This window comes from Fusarium proliferatum, assembly GCF_900067095.1.
Source record: "Fusarium proliferatum ET1 genome assembly, contig: FPRO_scaffold012, whole genome shotgun sequence".
Classification (NCBI taxonomy): domain Eukaryota; kingdom Fungi; phylum Ascomycota; class Sordariomycetes; order Hypocreales; family Nectriaceae; genus Fusarium; species Fusarium proliferatum.
Genome location: NW_022194801.1, coordinates 1,307,832 through 1,329,768, shown reverse-complemented (window position 1 = coordinate 1,329,768; position 21,937 = coordinate 1,307,832). Strand labels below are relative to the sequence as shown.

The window sequence follows — 21,937 nt, the reverse complement described above, 5'->3', positions numbered from 1 at the left end:
ACTTTGAGCTTCCAACCCAGTACCAGATCCTGCCTCTGTCCCCTTGGGGACACCTCCACAATAGCCCGCAAGAAGTCAACTGCGCCCTGCATGTGCTCCTGAAGTGTTGAAGTGTATTGAGCATCTTGAAAAAACGATCAGGCTTTCTCCTTGCAACGCTTCTCGAAGACTTCCATCCACTTGTACTTTTCCGCTAGGGATTCGGGTGTGTCAATTCCATTCCAGAGGAACGAGCGTCGAGGGTTCCATTGAGGACTTGGGACGACGCCGGCGAACTCCCAGTCAAGGACGCCAGTGATATTGCCAGTCGAGGGGTCGTACATCATGTTGGCGAAGTGGAGGTCTTTATGGGCCAGGTGTAGCTTGACGTTGTTGAGCTCGTTGGCGCGTTCTGGGAGTGCGGTTACGAAATCCTCGAGGCGTGGAATGATATCTCGCATGAATTCCAGCTTCTCGTGGGCTTGGATGAGTCGTATGTACTTTGTGGCGTGTGCTATCATGTATTCGACGTATGTCTTGTACGGCCCTCCGATGTTCATGGTCGCCACAGTCTCTCCTTCAGGCCAAAGCGCTTCGATATCTGGGATCTGCCAGAATGTCTCGTCCACTACTGGGCCGAGCTGAACTTGGCCTTGATCATCGAGGATCAATCCCCCGATACCTTGCCACGGATGCGCCTGGAGTTGGGTGAGGAAGTCGATCAGCTGGTCGAAAATCTGGTTCATTTGCTTGTCGCTCAGGCTGTCGTAGATATCACTGAGTGTGGCGCCCTGAACACGAGAGAGCAAAGAATACTCGTGAGCGATGGGGTTTTTATTGGAAGCATCATGGGCTATGACCTCTGGTAAAGGTATCGTGGTGTTCTTGGAGAGCCAAGTCATGACGCCTATCTCATTCGAAGTTTTGATCTCGGGGAGATGGTTGCCCGCGACGCGAAGAACGAGCTCGCAGTAGCCGCGCGAAATCTCGGTAGGTGGCAGAGTGAGAAAGTAGACTGAATGATATTGAGCAGTCGTTCGAGGGTTGCTGATCGAGGTGACCTGAGGCAGACGCAAGGCCTGCAAGAGAGCGTTGATAGCATCGTCAGGCAGAGGGGGAGGGAGATGGGTGGCGGGCGAACTCATGGTGGCTGGTGTTGATGCGATGTTGAAGAGGAGAGAAGGAATAGTTGCGCAGGAAATCGATAATATTATTGTATAAACTGAGTATTTGGCAGAGAAGGAACCACAAAGGAAGAAACAGTGCTTTATGCCGATAAGATAAGAAGCAGATGTGAAGGTTGTTTGTTCTCCGCAATTCAGGCTTTTATTTTATTATGAATTTTGACTTGAAAGTTCTGAAGTTGGCAGCTTTCAAATAGGGAGTGGCATCACGAGGTGCGCAAGGCTTTAGATTTGGGTATCCCGATGAAAGTTTATGTAATCCTAAGCTAACCAGAGTATTTAGACATTATTGATGAGATTTGACCTCCTCCCTCACTACTACCTTGAATAACCATCTATCGGCTTATTCTAAGTTAGAGAAGCTTAAAGCAGGTTGCTTAGATTGATGCAGGGTTGTCTGTCGTTGATGAAGCCTGTGATACCCTGTGACACATTAGTAAAGCAGCCGAAACTCGAGGGCTGCTTTCTTACAGTAGATGGGGAGTCCCTGCAGCAAACTACATTGCCACTGCACTTGCTGCCAAGAGTCCCATCGAGAATTCCTATAACATTTAGGCTGACGTCGACGCAGCCGTTGGGATTGTTCAAATTCGTGGAGGGAAGGCCTAATAATCCGCGTTGGTTGATGTTGTTCCCATTGCCGCCCTTGTTGTTGCAACACCGGACACTTCTGTCCTGCCCGCAGATTTTCTGAGCCTCAGAGACCATGAGCTGTGCAACCTGAGGCTTTCTCGTTCCTTTCAGCCTGAGAGCGGCAGCAGCAGAAGTAAAGACGGTAAGCGTAGTCATGAAATGCATGTTGACGGAAGATAGGGAGATAAATGGTTAAAATGGTTATTCAGGGAGGTTGAGCTGGAGGCAAGGACGTAGACTTGAAGATTGATGATGGATAATTGGTGATTAAAATTGCTGTGAGGAAATGAGCAATGTATAACAGCTTTATACTTAAGAGTATTGCCGCATTCGAAAAGTTTTTTCATCAGTATATGGATGGCGAGCAGTGGCTTGACCCCAGCCATCTGCTGAATGCCGTGACCAGGAGAGCACAAGGCTGAACTCGGCAACAAAGAACACTGTCTTCCCTCCACTGTTTAAGCTTATCCCAAATCTGCATATGAATAATTGCAAGTGGCTAGTAAGCAATACATAATCTTCAGCAATATTTATGTATTTTCCCAATTCATCCCAAATCTGCGATCTAGACCTAGGGCTTTGAGACACGGCAGAGGGTGGCTACTGTCCTGGACGATTGATCCAACGGCCCGATTACAGAGACACTTGGAGTCTAGAACCATGCCAGTCAGAGCCGGCGTATAGCAGTTCCATCACTAACCTTCATTTGCCATACTGCTGAGACTTGAAAGTTGCCACAATAACCAATGGTCGTGCCGAGATTATTCGACAAATATGCGGTTAGCGCGTGAGCTTCTGGTGGACTTCGCGCAGCCGAGGCCACTGGTTGAAGTTACAGATCGGCTTAAGTGCTAAAAAAAAAAAAAAAAATAAAAAAAAGAGATTGACAACCTAATTATGTTTGACTAATATTCGAGCCAATCCCGCTATCGCCTCGCCAGGCGCCCCAAAATACTGCTACATCAGCCGTTTCCTTTCCCCGCAAACAAGGCGTGTGTTGCACGCCAGACTACTCTCGGAAATTAGACCACCTAAAGCCAACCCGTCTTCTATCTTCTCTCGGCCGGATTAAGCTCTCAGCCACAGGTCTCAGAAGCAAATAACACTTCTAGCTCACAACTTAGACATTATACCAGGATGTCTGACCAATTGCTACTAAAGCCAACCAATTTACCATTGCGGCGAGCCTTTCGCTCGAAGAGTTGCACCGTACCTCCACAACAGGAATGGTGCTGGCCAGCCCAGGACGATGAACACCAAGGCAAGCAGGCTATTTCCCCAGCCATAATCAAGTTTGTGATACATTGCCGGGGCAAAAATAGGAAAGGCAAAGCCTGCAATACTGCGAAGAAACTGCGAGGCAGCACTTGCGGAGGCGACATACTTACGGAAAGCATCCATAACATATGCTTGCAAAGCCTGTGTATTGAGGATGATACCGCAACCAAATATTGCGATACCGATGTCTGGGACTATCCACGCAGTGTGCCTGTCTGCCGACCAGCCATAGACAAACAGGCCGAGAGGGATAAGGATAGCTCCAGGTAGCATTAGAGGAACGCGATACTCAGGTGCCGTGTCGTCGCCAGCTCTCTTCTTTAAATATCCCCAAAGCTTGTCCATGAGAATGGCGCCGCCCTGTGCTGCCACTGTGTAACCTATAACCAAGGCGAAGTATTGCAAGCCACTCTCCCATTCTGACTGGCCGTACCGCTCAATCCAGAGAGTCGCAAACGTGGAGAGAACGATATAGAGGATTCCAAAATTGTAAGCCAGGAATATCGCAATGACTTGCAATATGGGCTGCGTGAAGAGTAGACGGAACGGCCGACTGAGTGCCCTGAGCAGAACTGGACGAAGACTTCGTTCTGAGGCAGTCATATGCTCTGTGAAGTAAGCCCTGCCGGTCTCCTTACGCAAACCGGCAGCTCTCCTCTCCAACAGAACAACCTCATAGGTCTCATCGAACACGATTAGAGCGATGACGACCAAGATCCCATCGAAGATGGAAAGCACCCAGAAGGTCCAGCGCCAACCCACGGTCTGTGTGACCCCACCCCCGATGATAGGCCCAAGTGCCGGACCCAGGAGTGGTATAAAGGTAGAAATAGCGAATGAAGTGCCTCTTTCTTCCGCCCGCCACATGTCTGATAGAACCGGGTTTGTCACAGCAAACTCAGCGCTTGCCCCCAGACCTGAGAGGAGGCGGCTTGCAATCAACAGACCGCTTGATTTGCTGAAACCCGCAACGGTGTTCCACAGGATATAGAAGCAGCTAGAGGCTACCCATGTTGGCCGCCGGCCAAAGACTTCAGCTAGCGGAGAGAGAACCATGGGTCCAAAGGCGAAGGCGAGAACGAATATTGATAGGAAGATCTGTGTTTCTTCCGCGTCGGTACCCAGATTGTGGGATATTGTCTCGAGAGCTGGGGCGAGCATGGCTCCCGACATGAGAGTGACCAAGCCGCCACCGGAGAGCAATAGAGTGATGGCCCATTTGCGTGGCCGAGACCAGTTGTATGGATGCCCTGGATCGCTGTCTCCGTCCCAAGTTACCTAAACAGCCGCGCGAGGTTGATTAGCTTATGTGAAGCATCACAGACAGTATGGGAAATATACCAGGAGCGAATCCGCCTCCGACTTATTTGGCTGGATACTCCCTGACTCGAGTTCATTTTTATCTTGAATGACTGATTTCGCTGGAGCTTTCTTGATCTGCTGGATAGTCATCACAGCGACTGAGTATGTTAAGAACAGGATAGGTGGATGTGATCCGATTTTGGTAAGTAGATAGTAAAAGAACGAGATGTATCTGGGACTCAGACAAGATCCGAAATTGTGCTTTTTTTTCTCGGCTTCTTTCTCTTCTTCCACCGTTATATCCCGGGAAGGGCTCCTCGATATAAATACTTACATCGTCGATGGGACTTTTGTTTGGCGCTTTGCAAGAAGCTCGGTCCGAGCCTGCTTTACAGTGGAAGGATGAATGGTTGCAGGGTTACTATAACGGGTTAGTGATTACAAACCTCTCGGCTTGGGGGCTCGGCTTGAAAACTAGCGGCTTCGGCTTGGTAATTGGAGGGCTCGGCTTTTAAAATAAGCACTCGGACGCTGGACGGTGGTCCAGGGTAGGTATAAGCACTAAGATGGCAATGATAAGACTTTTGACAAGGGATCTTCGGTTTGACGGCACAGCTTGGTGCGTCACACTGCGGAGCAGTGTTCGTAAACCGAGTCCGCACCAAACGATGATGTGATAAGTGACGATCGAAAACGTACAATTATACGAAAACCCTAATTCCCTTGGCGGCCGCCAGATTCTCTCTCGTCATGTACGGCTGCATTCTCAATTTGGTCGCGGGCTTGGCTTCCGCTTATATGAACAGTGGTGACTCCGGGTCAATTTAAGAATGTTTTTGGGCCAACCGCAACCTCAAAGTTCCCTTGCGGCATAGTGATCGGCTAACCCACGAAATTCCTCCATGGACAGTGAGAAATCGGCCACACACGACAGCATTCGCATAATCACTCCAGCGTAAGAGGAACGAAGGCGCGAAGTAAGGATAAGAAGGGATTTACCATTCCACCTAGTCAACGAATGTACTCTGTTGTGCTGAGCGGCAAGGCTGAGGTTAATAATGTCTCAGCCTCATCGTAATGCCCTTGACTGTGACAGGTCGCTGCTAAGTTACAAAAGCTAACTATTGTGTCTGGGTGCCTTTCGCTGAGCGTCCGCCGCTGGAAACTTATCATTGACAAATAGATATTTTCAGACTCAATGTAAGGGCCGCGCATGCCGTATGTGGCCATAAGAGAACTCATACTCCACACGATATGAGGGTGTTCCGACCCTAGGACGGCGCCTCGCAGCTTCAGTAGACGATCTAAATTATTCTTAGCTTCTCCGTATCGTGTTTTTCCATAGAATGATGAGGCAAGGTTTTCCATGCTCCACAATGTATTCCCCCCCAGCACGTCAATTCTCAGCTCAAACGCCTCTTTCGCTACCACCTCTATGTCTTGCCAGGCTTGTTTCTTGCAGAAGTGTCCTGAAAGAAGAGTTAAAAGCCCTGCTTCTATTTATATTCCCTCCTGTTTATAGGCCAGCTTGCAAAGCCGTAATGTATGACTAAAATACATCTTATACCGAGCCCCTACTTGCATGAAATTGTTCAAAAGGCATTCCACGGTCCTGAGCGCCATGGAGAAAATGAAGCATATGTATTAGTACCGGTTAGACCATAGCTCACATTCTGAATGCTACCAGCGCCAGCTCGATCAGTCTGTATGCTCGACTTTGATCCCAACGCAGCGCCCGTCTTCAATATTCTATCTTTACTGACCGAGATGATCCGAACAGCTTCCTGTATGCCTTTTGGCATATCAAAATTAAAATCACCGCCTTTTTCTGTATCTATAGGCAGGAAAGAGTACTATTGGAGGAGGATGAGAGCTGCTTCCTTTTTTTGTTCCTTCATGCATGGGGCTTTTCCATTATCGTGTCATACAAGCCACGGCTACTACCTTAATCATTACTTCTGATAACCACTTGATGGATATGTGTGCAAGACCAAACAGAATGTTGCAGGCAATCCGGTTCGTCTCCTGGATATGTCCAAAGTCTTCATGACCCCGTGAGGGATATGAGGACCAGGCCGGTTATCCGATTGAGGGACCGCATTGATATGCCGATTTACTTTTACCCTAGTCAGCTTCAATCGATATCGATTAACTTGTCTTGATGTTTGCGGTAGAAACATCGCACCTTGACTTATCACCAAGGGGAACCGACCAAGCTCATCGATCAGAGCTCTAGTGCTAGCATTCCCTGCCTCACTGACCTCCATATTTTGGACGATCTTAAATAACCTGAACACCTCGTTGTGCGTCTGCTGATCTACTAGTATCGGACTTTTTAGACTACTCACGATATCCAAAATATCTTCATCGTAGCTGGTCTAAAGAGTTGATTCTGAACAGCTTGATGGGACGTAGTCGAATATATCCGTTATGATCTGTGGCGAGTTGGACCATGCGCCAACACCAAGTGCTGCGAGGCTTTTGGCGCAGTCAAGAACAAGTAACCATTATGGTTTTGACTCGACGCTGTGGTGAACTGCCCCAAGTGGCTTTTTATCTTCGAGATCAGTGTTCAGGCCCTATTTAATACCGATTTTCTTAAAATCTTGCAAAAAGGTAGTTCGTCCGCTAGCAAAAGCCCAGAAGGCAGAACACATTAGATCCTCGCATCTTCGATAAGTAAAATCAAGTGTGATCTGCACTTCCCTACTTTTATTTATATTGCTCATGCTATAAGTGATCCGTTCCAGAAAACTCACCCGAACCCAGTCCTCCTAAAAGAACAATACTGCAACTGTCGCCAGATACTTGAAGTCCGAGGTTTTCCAATTTCGTGGCTATGTGCCAGCGATGGATCGCGTTGAGATTTCTGGGAAAGGGTATAGCTCGCCAAGTCCGATGCGCTGTTGATGAGGACAGCTTGGCAAAGCTCTCGGTTCGTTTCAGTGTGTTCGCCTCGTCCCGGCATTCGACCGACGTCTCACGTAAAGGTTTGTTCATTGTGGAGCTAATATTGTAACAGATGCTGCATCTTTGGATCCGACAGCCATATCCTTTTCGAGCCCAGTTGCCATCAAGAGCATACCAATTGAATCGTTACTCTGCTCTTAAGAGGGCTCTTTGTGGTCTTTTCACTGTCACTCGGGCACTCATTCTCAACGGAACCCGAGACATAGGCCCTCGCCTCACCTACTCGCTATACACTGCGTGATTGCCCATGTTCGGCACCTCTCCACTGCAAGGGGCCACACCAAAAGAATAAACCAAGATGTGGAGGAAAATGGCGTCCGGAAAGATGACTCTACTGAGTATGATCATTTGCAGAAGCTTCGACTCAACTGGTGGTCACTGAGCGATGTCAATGACCAAGGGTTAGGCTATTGAAATAAAAGGCCATTCCTAGGTACTATTAGGCAATTGACACGGTAACCCTTGGTGAAATAGTTATGAATTTTGAGTTGACGAACCATATCTATGTCATTAATGGTACAATATAGACTGGCATTGGCTGTCCCGATAGGCACAGGGTAGCCGAAGTCAGGGGCTCAGTGCCAAAGACTTGGGTTACTTGAAGATCTCATTGTATCAGGCAAGCGTATTGGGATGTTTGGCGCACAGATGGATAAATAGCCTCGATTAACTAAGCATTTGATGTAAATATCTAGAAGAGCGATAATAGTTGGACTTCCTTGGTCGTTTTTGATCTGCTGATTGTATGAGCAATTTGATATTTCTTGAAACTTGGAAATCATTGCAATATCGAAGGTTTTCACGACACTTGCGAGCCTTGCTCTCTAAATGCCATTTTCTCCTCTTCCATCACTAGAAACGGCGTGATTGTTGATAGTTTTTCGCATGTTTCCGTCAGTTCTCTCTCTGGCTGTGACTGTGAAATGATTCCGGCGCCAGCCTGTGCCCACTGGCGGTGTCGGTCCTGGAAAACCGAACGAAGAACTAAACTCGCCTCGAAAGTGCCTTCAGACGGCTCCATCATAATAACCCCCCCAGAATACAGCTCTCTGGGGCCTGACTCTAGAGACTCAATGGCCTCCAAAGCATCTGTCTTTGGAATGCCCGAAGCTGTAATCGATGGAAAGAGTACATTCAGGGCATCCCAGCAATCTCTACCGTCTCCCAACGCTCCAGTTACCCGGGAGCCAAGGTGCTGTACTTTTCCTCTTATACGTACCGACATTAGATCCTCCACTACAACGCTCTCGTGGGGACAAATACGTTGAAGTTCTGTGATAGCTTCCTTAACAGACATGATGTGTTCCACAATCTCCTTGGGGTCGTTCTCAAGTTCGTTCCTCAACCTTGCACGTTCAGCCAGGTCGTCTGGGAAGGCACGTGTACCTGCCAAAGGCTCTGTTATGATTTTGCCTTGTTCGAGAGAAACAATCAGTTCTGGGCTAAACCCAGTGGATTGATACCCGGCATGGTTGAAAGAAAAACTTCTTTTTGGCGTGTTTAACTCCCTTCCAACCAATAAGGTCGCCAGCATGTCGACTCGCTCTGGCAGGCTTACGGCGCGTGAGACAATTGTCTTCATGACCTGGCCATCTTCGATTTTTGAAAGCGCCTTCTCAACAGCAGTGGTATATTGGGAAGATCGTTGAGAAATATCCACTGTCATGGATTGAGCTCGCTGCACTGTATGCATGGGTGCTGAAGTGACGACATCGACGAGATGCCGAAAAGCTTCGGTCACTTCCCCTTGGACAATGATTTTGTCGGGCGCAATCACGACCTGGTATCGAGGTACCATGAGGCTAAGTAAAGGCCATTCACCAGGAGTGTATGCGATACCCCGGGCATGGGCAGCATAGCTATATCCGACATATCCGAAGATTTTGAATCCACGTTTGATGGTCGTTTTAACAAAGTCTCGTGCAATTTGATCGAGATTTGATGTAACAGGGACTTTCTGATTATGACCTTCATTGAGGATCGATGCTGATGTCCCGGCTGAGTCAATGATCAGCGAAGACTGGCAGTCAAGGCCAATGTACCAGCAATGGTTCTGTTCGTAGACGTAGTACTCATGGTCCTTATACGAGGCCAAAATGTTGATAACCAGCTCAACGCCTTTGTCAACATCTTGGGATAGGGGAATGGTTTCAGTGACAATTGTATCGCTCATGCTGATTGCTACCAGAAAGGGGAGACAGCTCAATGAATAAGTATTTTAATATCTAGTTTCTATGTGTCTAAAACGGTTCGCAGAAACTATAGTCGGTTTTCACTCTTTTTAAATAAATTTGCGTGGCAACACCATAAGTTGTTGTGAACTTCCGCATGTAAGCTGCCAGTAACCCGAATGTGGATGACGTCAAACCTAGGCAGGTATTCCTTTGACGTATGTATGGTCACCGGCTGCAGCCATGACGCAAAGATTTCTCAGACGAGACCAAATGACAAAGTCTCCAGTTCTTTGACTCTGAAAACCTGAAACACTCACGCGCGGAGACCATGATTGGTCTCGTGTTCGATAAGGAGGGATGATGGGAAGTGATTACAGATAACATACATGCTTTTGTGTGCCGTGCCGTGCCGTGCCGTGCTGTACTATGACGTACCATATCGCGCCGTGTCGTTTCGTGCCGTGCCGCCTCACGCCACAAGATGTGCCATACGTGTTGCAGCGTAAGACACCTATAGGCATTCATCCAGTGAGATCCAGACACGAAGTAATTACACATGCGGTGTCCAAGATACGTGTAGATGTCGTTCGTCATTTGGAAAACTGGGAAGGTAGGACTGTAATGTATGATGCAAGGGAGGGATGGGTAGTCGAATCAAAGCAACGCCTCATTTATGATCTTCACACATATGCCATGTCGCAATCTGCCATATCATTGTTAAGTTAAAGTTCTTCATTGGATAAGAGCTAGAGAAGTTCAACATTCTACACTAGGCTTACGTGCCAGTGATGAGACTGGCCCCCAATTGTATACCAATCCGTCGGTTCGAGAGCATATAAGCTTGTCTAACAATACATCACAAGCCTCAATCTCTGAACTGCCACTGATAGAAGAAGTACGATTGATCCCAGCAAAGATCTCTTTCAATGCCATCAAGTAGGTGTTGGTACACATCTGGATCAAACCTGGCTTGAACCGACGCTGCAAGTGCTCAATAGAAACCATACCGCAGGATTCTAGCGAGGCTTCGAGACTAGATACCCAGCTGAAGCATATATAAGCAAGATGTTACGTAAAGTATGGTTAGCGAAGATAATTACCTGTAGTCTATGCCTGCGGCTGTGAACAACTTGTTGGCCTTGCGTTCAAACTCTTCGCCGATCGAACTTCGAACTTCTTGGACCAAGAGATTTGCCTCTTCCCATTGGATGTATCCACCGGGCTCTATGTGTTTCCATTTGTTAGCTATCGCCGACTCAAGTGGCCAATGCTGGTTGGGATTTCAACCTACTCAGTAGTTTTGAAACGCTGCAGATAAGAGTTTTAACATCTTTAGTTCTAAGGTTGCTTGCCCACATTCTCAAATGTACAACATCGTACTTTTCCAGCAACGAATCTGGCGGATCCTGCAAAGAGTCCATTACACACATATTGACGTTGAGGGGCCATAGCTCTTTTGGAGGAAATTGTGAGGCAGAGATATCGTACCCGTGGAGGCTGACAGTGTCCGGAAGCTCCTGTGCTAAGTCGAATAGCCAGATGCTGTAAGTCTGAATTAGTACACACGTGCTTTATTCTTACAAGGACACATACCCTGTGCCAGTGCCAACTTCAGCAATTTTCATCTTACTGCTTCTGGGGATTGCGGGGTGCAACGCGTACCCAGTATGTAGCCGCCACAGTAGATGCTGAGCATCAAGCCTGCATGCAATCAGTACGGTCTCTAAGGCCTTACCGTCATCTACGAAAGTGAGCTTACCTTATAGAACCAGAGATGTCCCGGCCTAAAACATACTCATCACTGCTTTCGATATGGGGCATCCTGTCGCCTTAATCCCTTCGTTCTGAAATCAATAATTAAGGATGGAGGGTTATTCTCAGACAGGATCTTGTTTCAGGTGTTAAATATTTCCCAAATACTTAGCTCATCACTCATATACGTCATGAAGCGAGCCGTGTGGTAACATTGCATGTAACAAGTGTCTTAGATGCAACTCTCTGTAAAGGGCAGAAAGAACACCACAGTAATGGCCGTACGCCACCACCTGCCAGTACCTATAATCAAGGATTGTCGAATACAGGTTGGTCTACCTTGATTTTCCAAGGCGCGCATGCCTCACTACCCCCCGGTCTACGTCATCCTCCCCTGCTGCATATGCAAAGGTGTAAGCTCCGCAAAGTGACGGAGGTTCGGAACAAGATTTGATGTCAATCAACCTCTTCGTCTCTTTTGATGGTGGGAAGATTGGCCTCAAGGTTGCAAACACGCCAATGTGTGACGCCTTTGAAGAGGGAACATAGAAGGGGTACCGTGGTTAACGGCACTATCACTTTGAGAAAAGAGATAATTGCGTCATTGCTTGCTAAAGAAGACAAGACGAGAAGGAGTAAGAAGGCTAAAGTGGATAGATAACTAGGCTGCTTGACGACCTTAAACTGCTTACTCGTTTCCTTTCTTGTATTTTTTTCTTTAAAACAAAAAGGAGATTTGCTTTTGCAGTACAGTGGCTGTTAGTGAAGAGTTCTTTGCAGGAATCTCAAGGTTCACCCAGTTGTCGATATTTCCATTTCGATCAATCATGGAACGCAGTTCAATTGACAGCCAACGGGGTAAGTGTAAAAAGAGTATCCAATATAGAAGCATCGGTAGCCCTACAACCCTAGATATCGATATCACTAAGTAATTCATCTCCATGGGACTGAGCTAACTTGACCAGTTTACAAGCAAGACCCACTAGCTCCTCCGTCCCTTCTCGCATTCGAGATCCCAATGACCGAGACAGCCACTCTCACCGTCCAACACAGTCGAAAACAGATTCAGGCTATTCTTGATGGCCACGATGATCGCTTCATTGTTCTCTTGACCCCCACGTCCGATTCATTCCCGTTCCCCTTATCTCAAGACTACACTGAGTTGAAGTCCCTTTGTTCAGCATTTTCAAAAGATCTTTTGATTGTGCTTTACTCGGAACTTGACTATCTTGCAGTTCCGCACTCGAATACGGGTATACACAGCACCACTGACGATGTCACTACATGCAATATCAACAAATCACTACACGCTTTGCGTCAGCATTTTCACAAAGCCTCATCCTCAGGGATACCAATTGCTTGTGATGTTAACGATAACATTGCTCATAACTATTTTGATGATCTTTTGTCGTTAGGTATTAGCAACTCGAAGCTTGCCAGCTCTCAATCCCACACAGCCCTCGTCTCTGGACTGCCTTTTCCAGTCGCATTTTCCGTCAATAAGAGCGACGATCTCCTTCCGACTCTTCAGGCCATTGATTCGGCTTCCTCGGGCCATCAATATTTGGGCATTTCACAAGAGGGACTCATTGCTATTTCGAAATCACGCGGGAATAGCTATGGGTTTGTCAAATTGAACTCTAATGAGCATGAGCATCCCGAATTCTATGGAACTTTACCTGGGATGAAAAATAAAACGGGACGGCCTAAGGTCTTATTGGATTGTGCTGCGCATGGTAAGGCTCGTCTCGTTATCAATCATCATACTATGACAGGATTTAGCTGACGTCTATAAAGGAGTCGCATGCGTCAGAAGTGAGATGGCTCGGGGTGACAAGTTGGTTATTGGCACGACAATGAAGTTCAGCATCAATGGTTCATGTAAGGGTGAGGCAACAGAAAGCAAATTAAAGCCCCAGGATGTATACAAACAGCTGGTATGCAAGCTAAATGACTTGCGCTTACTAGCCAATTTCCAGTGCACTCAGTTAGGTCCATAACACTCAGTATTGAGACAGTATTACAGATAGGAAATTGGAATAATGAATAGTAGAAGAACTTGTCGTATAGTGAAAGGTAAGCACCAAGAAATCAACAAGGCTAGCAGGCATATTACTATAAATAGTTAACCATATTATAGATAATAGTAAGTAAGTTAAGTGCTAGATATAGTTAATAAAGAAGTATCTTAACAAGCTATAGCAGCTTATATTTGGTAAATTCCTACTTATATAGGGGTATTCTAAGTAGAATATAAAGATAATAATACTAAAGCACTATAATATTCTGGGCTTCTATCTTAATTAATGTGCACATGAACTGGGGCGATGGGGGTTGGTGCCTAATCTACATACAAGTCAACAGGCCAGGTCAACTCAGTAACCACTGCGCTGAATTCTGCGACATACTTTTAGTGGATATCGTCACAGTGACATGCCAAATCTATCCACCAGGTAAACCCTTGCCTCTGTAAGCCACTCGATTTCTCTAGAAACCAACACCGCCAACATGGCATCTTTGGTAAGATTGTATGGAGTATGGAAAACCTTTGACAAATGTCAAGACTTGATAGACCACATGGTTTCCATACAGCTCCTGAACGAAATTTAGCCTGTATGACGTCAAAAGTTGGTTGAGCGGTGAGACTCTTGCAGACCTGCGATGCTTGTGGCTTGCCGTGCCGTGTCTCTCTCCTGCCGTGTCTCAAACCATGCATGTCCATAACCATCCACTGAAAGTGAACCACATATTTCACAGGTATTCACTGTACATTCGTGACCTTATCATGGATCAAGATTGTAGAGGGCCCTGTCGACTATGCTAGAAATAATGCAATTCGACGCTAGGTTTGTTTGAAAATACCTCACTTCACCTCCTAGAGGAGCATTCATGTTGCAAGAGGTTTTCGGGGAATCGGACTCTTACTCCAGGGTTTAGTCTCTCGACCTTAATGTTTGGCCGATCATTCCTGTGTCTTTCTGCAGGTAGGCGGATCTTATAAACGAGGCCTTCCACTGCGTTGTACATTAGAGGGTTTGTGAAGGCAAGTGCGGGACTTTGTAAGAGTCTGGACTGTTCTTATGATGCATTATCTACAATTGTCAATCTTTCTAGTGACACATTCGCAAGGATAGCTCCCCCTTGGTATATTGGAAACAAGAGCAGGGGGGCTTGTCTGTTTTTCGAGGCATGGGAATATGCCATATCCTCTAGGTCAGATTGGGTCTGTCCAACATCTCATTTAGCAAAGACGGTGCCTTGAGGTAGACACATTGCCGAAGAAAATATGTTACAACTAGTTTTCCAAATGTCACCACTGTTATCCAATTATCGCACGCAACTAATTGTAAGATAAGATTAAGCGAGACACAAATAAATCAATTTAAGTCTAGTCAAGATGTTGAACTAATCGGAATGGGCTCGAAAGCGGCCTGAAAATGGCGCAACCTCAGATTCTTACCATGAGTGACCCGGACACCTTGTATGGTATGCCGCTTTTCCATCAGTTCTTTGACGGCAGTGACAGTATAGTCCAGGTGTTGGTCTGTCATGGCATTCCGCGGAATTGAGAATCGCACAAGGTTAGGGGTCGATTCCTTGGCCTTCTCTTCATCCTCTAAATTATCCCACTCTGAGGCAAAAGGGCCGAGCTCGAATGCCCGTACCCCGTAGGATCCCAGAAGCTCCAAAGTAAACCCCAAGGCCGCAAACTCCTCATACTTTCGATTGCAATCTTGAAAAAAGACATCCATGTCCAAGAAAACAGCGGAGCCTGGTGGCAACAAGACAGGCAGCTGTGCTTCAACAAGTTTTTCAGCAAACCTGTTCACCTGGTCGATACGAGACGAAAGGTAACTCTCCTTGGTGCCTTCGTAAAGCCCGACAGTGGCAGCCATAAGATCACGCCCGCTCATACCACCATAACTGTCGTTGCCATATCGGAGAATCTGCTGTTCCCGGATGGCAGTACCAATGCCTGGGTGCTTGGTCGTGTACTTGCCACCGTCACGAAGGCAAAGAATGCCTCCCATGTTGGCGAGGCCGTCTTTCTTCAGCGAAATGGTGAAACCATCAGCCTCAGAAAAGATTTGCCGTATGATTTCGGGAATTGGGGAATCTTTGTAACCCCTCTCGTGTCGTTTAATGAACATTGCATTCTCTGCGAACCGGCAGGCGTCAAAAATCAGAGGAACATTGAATTTCTTTGACAACCGCGACGCTTCTCTGATGTTTTCCATGGACACAGGCTGCCCTGCCGCAAAATTGTTCGTGATCGTCAGTAAGATAAGAGCCACGCGGTCCTGCGGCTCTCTGTTTGACAAAAACCTTTCTGCAGCAGAAATGTCCAGGTTACCTTTGAAGGTATTCTTGTTCTGCCAATCCTGAATAGGCTCCGAGTGCATCCAGCCCTCCTGGGCGAATGTCATGAGGCGAAAGCCAGCCGCTGATGCGTTGGCCGAAGTTGTATCAAAAAAGCCATTGCTAATTACAATAGGCTGCTGACTATCCGGTTGAGAAAAGGCATGAGCGGTAGCCTGGAACAAGAGGCTTTCCGCACACCGGCCTTGAGGAACGAGGAAACAATTGGGGCGGGTCATTTGTGCGAGGCCGCCGTTGACAAAGCCTCCTTCTTGGTAATCCAAGTAACGTTCAAAGGCGGTATTGCTTTTGAGATCTGGCCTCATCTCTTGGAAAGCATTTAACCGATGCTCCCCGCGTTCAAAGATGTCTCGCACAGCCTCGAGAAAATAATAATAGCCACAGTTACGGCCGTAACTCTCGTCGCCTTGCATGATAGCAGACCATTGGTTCGTGGTCATCGCAGCAGTACCCGAGTCCGAAAGGAAGTCTGCTGCAACAAGCGAAGCAGGGAATGCAAACACGTTGTACTGAACGGAGCGCAGTATACGCTCGCGAACATCTCTTGGGACTTGTTCTGTCTGATGGACAGAGGTCACGGTGAAGGTTGGCATTGAGATGACTTGAGACATTGTAAAGGGATAGAATAGGGTGCAATATTTCTTATTCTTGTATCTGGTAAAAGGATGTTTGAGGTATTCAATAAAAAGGTACTATGAGTTGTTTTTACAATTGGTATTTTCCATGTTTTATAGTATTTGTTCAATGAACGACCTAATCTAAGAGTGCTCTCCCGACAAAGAATACATAGGTACTAAAACACGTCATTGAAATATAAAACTTGATCAATTTTTGATGTCTTGAGGACTGGTTGCGAGTTCGCAGCCTGCACGCAACCTGGCAAACGACTATGATGGTGTTGATGGATGCCGTTAATTCGGCCGTATGGTACTGCATCATTATTTGGCATCTAAATGACTTCATAATGCAGTCGTAGTGGTTGCCAATGTGCCAGGAGTTTTTCATTCTACGGGTCATGAGTAGAAAGAATATTTCGATCTAGTCAATGGGTGTCGATACATGCACCTACTCACGCATGTCCCCACGCACTCCCTACGGGGAACGCCCCGCAGATGCAGTGTGTTGACGGTCTCACAGGATATGTCTCAGTGCGGTATCTATGGCTCACAGGTCGTTGGATGCGATTCTTATGGACCAACGCCCTACCCAAGGCCGAAGTAACGTCAAGCTGACATCAGTATGAAGAAAGTCGGGAATTCTGAGGTGGTCAGCCACAAGTATGCACGCGATCGCAAAGCACGCAAAGGTGTGTCAAGTAGTAACAACCTCATCAACTGGTTATCAAATGCATGCTGCTTTGTTACTCTTTAGGGCCTCTTAGATATGCGAGTATACGTAACCATTCTAGATCACAGTTTCTATAGCCTGAGCTGAGCACTAAATAGGTATTTTCCCATTTTATGCTTTACTCAAAGGCTTACCACCTCCCAGCTTCAATCATACACCATCGCTCACTTTGGTCATATTGACCGTATACACAATGGAAACCGTCGCAACGCCTTTCATCGCAGACGCTGAATGCGGTCCCATTTCCGGGAATCCAGCTCAAATGCCGAAATGGTCGAAGACACCACGGACAATTTTCATATTAAGCATTCTCTTCCTAGCAAGTCTAGTCAGTGCTCTTGGTCAGTGGAATGTGATCAATCGCCATTCATGCGGAAGAGGTTCGTTTCTAACGAATTCATGATTCCAGATAGCACTATTGTGACAACCTTGACGCACACGATCATGAGTGACCTAGAGTCGCCGTCGGTTGTATCGTGGCTAGGTGCTAGCTATCTCATCGCGACCGCTCTTGTCCAACCTCTGTGTGGTCAGTTTTCAGATATCTACACACGCAGGGCATGTCTGCTAGTTGGAAGTGTAGCCTTCTTTTTGGGAAATGTCACATGCAGTATTGCAGAGTCACTTGCGCTTCTGGTGTTTGGCCGAGCCCTATCTGGAATTGGAGGCGGTATACTTACTATCATGGCCACTATTGTTCTGACAGACGTTACTCGTCCTGAAGCAAGGGGTATATGGCAAGGCATTAACAATATCGTATTTGGATTCGGCCATGGATCTGGAGGTCTTTTTGGGGGACTCGTGGCACATCGCTGGTCATGGCGAGTTGCATTCGTGAGCCTTTCTGTTCCTGCGTTTCTTATTATGCTCGGGACGACACTCCTACCAGAACCAGCCAGGAGGCCTAATCAGACCACTACCACTGCATCCGTCGCAGAGGAGTCGACAGCCACTGGTAACGAGGATGTCCCATTGATTCCTAAGCTCAACTCGCCCAGAAGAAAGGTTGACGCGGTGGGCGCTATCCTATTATGCTTAGGATTAGGGTCATTATTGGCATCGAGCGAGCAGTTAGAGCTTTGCAGCTCGAACTTGGATCTAAGGCTGGTTTCATTTGGATTTGTGATTTCTTTCATTATGCTTGCCATCTTCTCGTATCACAGCGTCTTCATGACACAAAATGCCCTTTTACCCCTCCCGCTCCTGACTCAATCACCAAGTGTTGGATACAGCTGCCTCATCACATTCCTATCACAGTTCGGTTTTACAATTTCTGAGTTTTACTTGCCATACTTTATTTCGCTTCAAGAGCATACCAAGATGGAAATTATTGGCTGGTGTCTAGTTCCCCTGAGCGTGGGCGCAGCGGCAGGCTCTTTCTTTGCTGGGTCCCTTACATCCAGATTCAACACGTCACATTTGTTGCTAGCCTCCTCGGCGGTTGCTTTTATCGGAACTCTCGGGGTACCATTGACTCCACACGGAACCTATGCTCTGACATACCAATTAGTCTTCATATTCTTATGGGGGTTTGGATTTGGTGGCCTTGCTACTGCCAGTCTAGTGAGGATGCTTGATTCCACCGCCGTAAGCATACAGGCTTCAGCAACGTCCCTGCTATACACCTCACGATCCCTCGGGGGAGCTCTTGGTCTACCAGTAGCAAGTTTCGTGTTTCACATGGTCGGGCAACAGCAATTTGAACGCCTTTTAGAAACGCTGGCGACATCGGAAAACAGGCAAAGTCTTCTACCGCACATTCGTGAAATTGCACAAGCACTGCTGGCACATCAACCAACCCATATTCGACTACCAAGTTCGTGGCATGACAAAATCCGCGACTGCGAGATATTTTCGGTCACTCTATTGTTTATACTTCCAGCAATCTCAGGTTGGGCGTTATTCATGATATCCCTGTCGGTGATTAGGCGACAGCGGTGCTCTTGAGCATTGTTTACAGTTTGATAAGCTCACGCCTCTTGAGACGCCATTCGTTGAGATACTAAGTAAGATATTTAAAACGAATGACTGTCACGAGGGAGTATAATCGGAGGCAAATACAAAGAAATTGACTTGGTTCGTTTGTTGAATGTTAAGTTTCTACCATCAAAAGGCATTATCCAACATCATGATCTTGGTCTCTGGAATCGATGGGTGTTGAAATTTGTACGTCTAGGCCAAACCCATTGTAGATATTATTTATAATTGAGACTTAAGTTATAATTAAAAGCTTAAATTAATAAAGAGAGCTTAATATCAATTTAACCTCTTAACTGTAAGTCCTAACTATAAAAATAAATCTGCAGTTACACTAAAAGCTATGGCATTAAGCGATGTATTTAACTATCGCCGATATCAGCACTTTCGGACCTTCGGCGCCTCGGCCCTTCCGACATCAAAATGGATGCTAAACTACGGCTTAAGTGTTGACCCAAAGATAGAGTGGTATAAGTACGGAGGGTTCTCAGCTTCTCAATCTCCCATAATTCCATTCCAGTCATCTAACATAACTTCTTCCTTTCTAATAGCTCTCAGAAAACCGCATATAATGGCTGCCCCTCCTGAGCCTTCCTTCAACGAGTCGTCTGCCAACATAGCAGATGAAAAAGTCGACTTTCCTAGTGATTTGTAATCCAATTTCCCACGGATCCTGCACCTTACTTAAGTCTGCTGACATTCACCATAGGGAGCCCGGCGAGATGCTCCGTCCTGGTTATCAAGCCGACAACACCTCATCCGACACTATCGCCGATGGGGGAGGCAATACAGTCAATCATATCGTGGAATCGCAACACAGCCACTACGAGACGAGAGAAATAACAACCAGAGAAGGCGAAGCTAAAATCTGCAACATCGTTTGCTTCAGTGCCAACGATCCAAGTAACCCCAAGAACTGGTCCAAGGCGCGAAATTGGACCGTCACTCTCACCTTGAGCTGGGTATGCTTCGCGGTAGCGTTTGCCTCGGCAGTCATAACTCCAGGCATCGCTGGCGTTGTTGAGCGCTTCGATACGTCGAGTGAAGTCGCTTTACTGACAATCACTCTCTTTGTGTACGGTTTTGGCATTGGGCGTAGGTCTGCCCTTACAACAACATCCCTTAGGGCAAGATTACTGACAGAAAAAACAGCTCTTGTCTTTAGTCCCTTGTCAGAACTTTACGGGAGACGCATCATTTATGTACTGACCTTTGGTGTTGCGGTTATTTTCATAGTCCCGTGTGCCGTGGCTCAGAATATCGAGACGCTGCTGGTGTGTCGGGCCATTGATGGCATTGCTATGAGTGTGCCCGTTGCAAATGTGAGTCTTTACCAAGAACTGTATCTTGCTGAATAACTCTGATGTGTTGCCTTGTTAGATTGGCGGTAGTCTTGCAGACATGTGGCGACCTGAAGAACGCGGAATTCCGATGACAGCGTTCAGTGCTGCCCCTTTCCTGGGACCGATGATGGGTATGAAATAGACAGCGCCCACGGTTTCTGTCCAAAGCTGACCCATTTATAGGCCCGATGATTGGCGGTTTTGTGTACGAGAATAAAGGATGGCGCTGGCTGTACTGGCTACAACTTATTCTTTGCGGCTCCCTGTTTGTGTGTCTCGTCGTCCTCGTCCCCGAAACCTATGCCCCCGTCAATCTCGAAAAGAGAGCCAAGAAGCTGCGGAAGAAGACTGGAGACAATAGTTATCTTGCGGAACACGAACTTGCTCAGCACACGTTTGGGGAAATTGCGCAGATTTATCTCGCCCGGCCTCTCAGGCTGTTAGTGACAGAGCCGATTGTCACGTTGTTCGCCATCTATGCAGCTATACTGTATGGACTTCTCTACATGTTCTTCGTGGCGTATGTTTGTCATTTCGATATCCCTGTCTAGCATTGCTGATAAACTCTAGGTATCCGATCGTCTTCGAAGAGGGCAAAGGCTACTCGCCTGGAATTGCGGGGCTCATGTTTATTCCCATATCAGGGGGCATCGTCGTCGGCCTCGTCGGGGCACCGTTTGTAAACGCTCACTACAACAAACTTCGGTCGCAGCACACCGGTCATCCACCGCCTGAGCTCCGCTTGATCCCAATGATCTGGGGTTGCTGGCTAATCCCAATTGGTGTCTTTATCGTGAGTTTGTACCCACTCTTAACCTGTTATATGTCCTTTTGTGCTTCAGGTCAGGGTGACACACTCTTACTTGTAGTTTGCCTGGACTTCGTACGATGACCTCACATGGGTCGGGCTATGCCTCGCCGGTCTTCCAATCGGCATTGGATTCGTCTTTCTCTACAATTCATTCAACAACTATATCGTAGATGCATATCAACACACGGCCGCCTCGGCGCTGGCGGCCAAGACACTTGTTCGCTCAATTTGGGGTGGATCGACTGTTCTTTTCACTACGCAGATGTAAATCTATAGCCGCCATATTACCCTTTTGACTAGGCACTGACTGCGCGAATAGGTACCACAATCTCAATCCCCGGTGGGCATCGTCTTTACTTGGCTTCCTTGCTTTAGCTTGCTGCTTCATTCCCATCGTCTTTTATAAATACGGGGCCGCCATTCGCAAGCACTCGAAATATGCATACTCGGGAGAGTAGTCTGCCAAGAAACGTACACTTGTTTCAGGGCAGGCTGGTTCATCTACAAGACCTCGAAAATAAACCAGGACATGAACTGGACTGGCTTCATTAGGAATGGACTAGGCTACGCTTCACGGGCTTGCCAATTGCCCGTACAGCCCAGCCATAGAATCCCATGACTGGAAAGTGTCACATAACTTAGTATATAGAACATAGAATCCCTTCTTATCTAGACGTAATAGACTCGACAGTCGAGAATCTTTTGGGCTCTAAACTTTATTGTATGCTTTTTTGTTGCATGGCACATAGTTGACTAAGGTAGGTAAAGAGAATTCCTGAGACCTCGGGTGTTGATTAACGTCGGCTG

The 21,937-nt window shown here is 47.0% G+C and overlaps 9 protein-coding genes across 9 annotated transcripts; 3 read left to right on the top strand and 6 right to left on the bottom strand.

Annotated features, from left to right (window-relative positions):
• Window positions 1–137: 137 nt before the first annotated feature.
• Window positions 138–1,124, bottom strand: FPRO_13576 (uncharacterized protein; the record flags this gene model as incomplete). The annotated part of the gene is made up of 1 exon (XM_031223044.1): window positions 138–1,124. The coding sequence occupies one exon, from the start codon at window positions 1,122–1,124 to the stop codon at window positions 138–140; it is 987 nt and encodes a 328-aa protein (XP_031088442.1).
• Window positions 1,125–1,526: 402 nt separating this feature from the next.
• Window positions 1,527–1,961, bottom strand: FPRO_13575 (uncharacterized protein; the record flags this gene model as incomplete). Its single annotated transcript, XM_031223043.1, has 2 exons — window positions 1,527–1,586; window positions 1,635–1,961. The coding sequence occupies 2 exons, from the start codon at window positions 1,959–1,961 to the stop codon at window positions 1,527–1,529; spliced, it is 387 nt and encodes a 128-aa protein (XP_031088441.1).
• Window positions 1,962–2,966: 1,005 nt separating this feature from the next.
• FPRO_13574 (uncharacterized protein) lies at window positions 2,967–4,526 on the bottom strand (the record flags this gene model as incomplete). The annotated part of the gene is made up of 2 exons (XM_031223042.1): window positions 2,967–4,352; window positions 4,416–4,526. The coding sequence occupies 2 exons, from the start codon at window positions 4,524–4,526 to the stop codon at window positions 2,967–2,969; spliced, it is 1,497 nt and encodes a 498-aa protein (XP_031088440.1).
• A 3,619-nt stretch (window positions 4,527–8,145) lies between these two features.
• On the bottom strand, window positions 8,146–9,519 carry FPRO_13573 (putative TRP2-anthranilate synthase component I; the record flags this gene model as incomplete). Its single annotated transcript, XM_031223041.1, has 1 exon — window positions 8,146–9,519. One exon carries the CDS (start codon window positions 9,517–9,519, stop codon window positions 8,146–8,148), a length of 1,374 nt encoding a protein of 457 aa, XP_031088439.1.
• Window positions 9,520–10,616: 1,097 nt separating this feature from the next.
• FPRO_13572 (uncharacterized protein) lies at window positions 10,617–11,341 on the bottom strand (the record flags this gene model as incomplete). The annotated part of the gene is made up of 4 exons (XM_031223040.1): window positions 10,617–10,744; window positions 10,812–11,062; window positions 11,114–11,221; window positions 11,280–11,341. The coding sequence occupies 4 exons, from the start codon at window positions 11,339–11,341 to the stop codon at window positions 10,617–10,619; spliced, it is 549 nt and encodes a 182-aa protein (XP_031088438.1).
• Window positions 11,342–12,099: 758 nt separating this feature from the next.
• On the top strand, window positions 12,100–13,272 carry FPRO_13571 (putative 3-deoxy-D-arabino-heptulosonate 7-phosphate (DAHP) synthase isoenzyme; the record flags this gene model as incomplete). The annotated part of the gene is made up of 3 exons (XM_031223039.1): window positions 12,100–12,130; window positions 12,238–13,008; window positions 13,070–13,272. 3 exons carry the CDS (start codon window positions 12,100–12,102, stop codon window positions 13,270–13,272), a joined length of 1,005 nt encoding a protein of 334 aa, XP_031088437.1.
• A 1,392-nt stretch (window positions 13,273–14,664) lies between these two features.
• Window positions 14,665–16,263, bottom strand: FPRO_13570 (uncharacterized protein; the record flags this gene model as incomplete). Its single annotated transcript, XM_031223038.1, has 1 exon — window positions 14,665–16,263. The coding sequence occupies one exon, from the start codon at window positions 16,261–16,263 to the stop codon at window positions 14,665–14,667; it is 1,599 nt and encodes a 532-aa protein (XP_031088436.1).
• A 1,180-nt stretch (window positions 16,264–17,443) lies between these two features.
• Window positions 17,444–18,946, top strand: FPRO_13569 (uncharacterized protein; the record flags this gene model as incomplete). Its single annotated transcript, XM_031223036.1, has 1 exon — window positions 17,444–18,946. The coding sequence occupies one exon, from the start codon at window positions 17,444–17,446 to the stop codon at window positions 18,944–18,946; it is 1,503 nt and encodes a 500-aa protein (XP_031088435.1).
• A 601-nt stretch (window positions 18,947–19,547) lies between these two features.
• Window positions 19,548–21,398, top strand: FPRO_13568 (putative multidrug resistance protein; the record flags this gene model as incomplete). Its single annotated transcript, XM_031223035.1, has 7 exons — window positions 19,548–19,627; window positions 19,686–20,071; window positions 20,129–20,298; window positions 20,357–20,450; window positions 20,503–20,839; window positions 20,890–21,112; window positions 21,189–21,398. The coding sequence occupies 7 exons, from the start codon at window positions 19,548–19,550 to the stop codon at window positions 21,396–21,398; spliced, it is 1,500 nt and encodes a 499-aa protein (XP_031088434.1).
• Window positions 21,399–21,937: the final 539 nt, after the last annotated feature.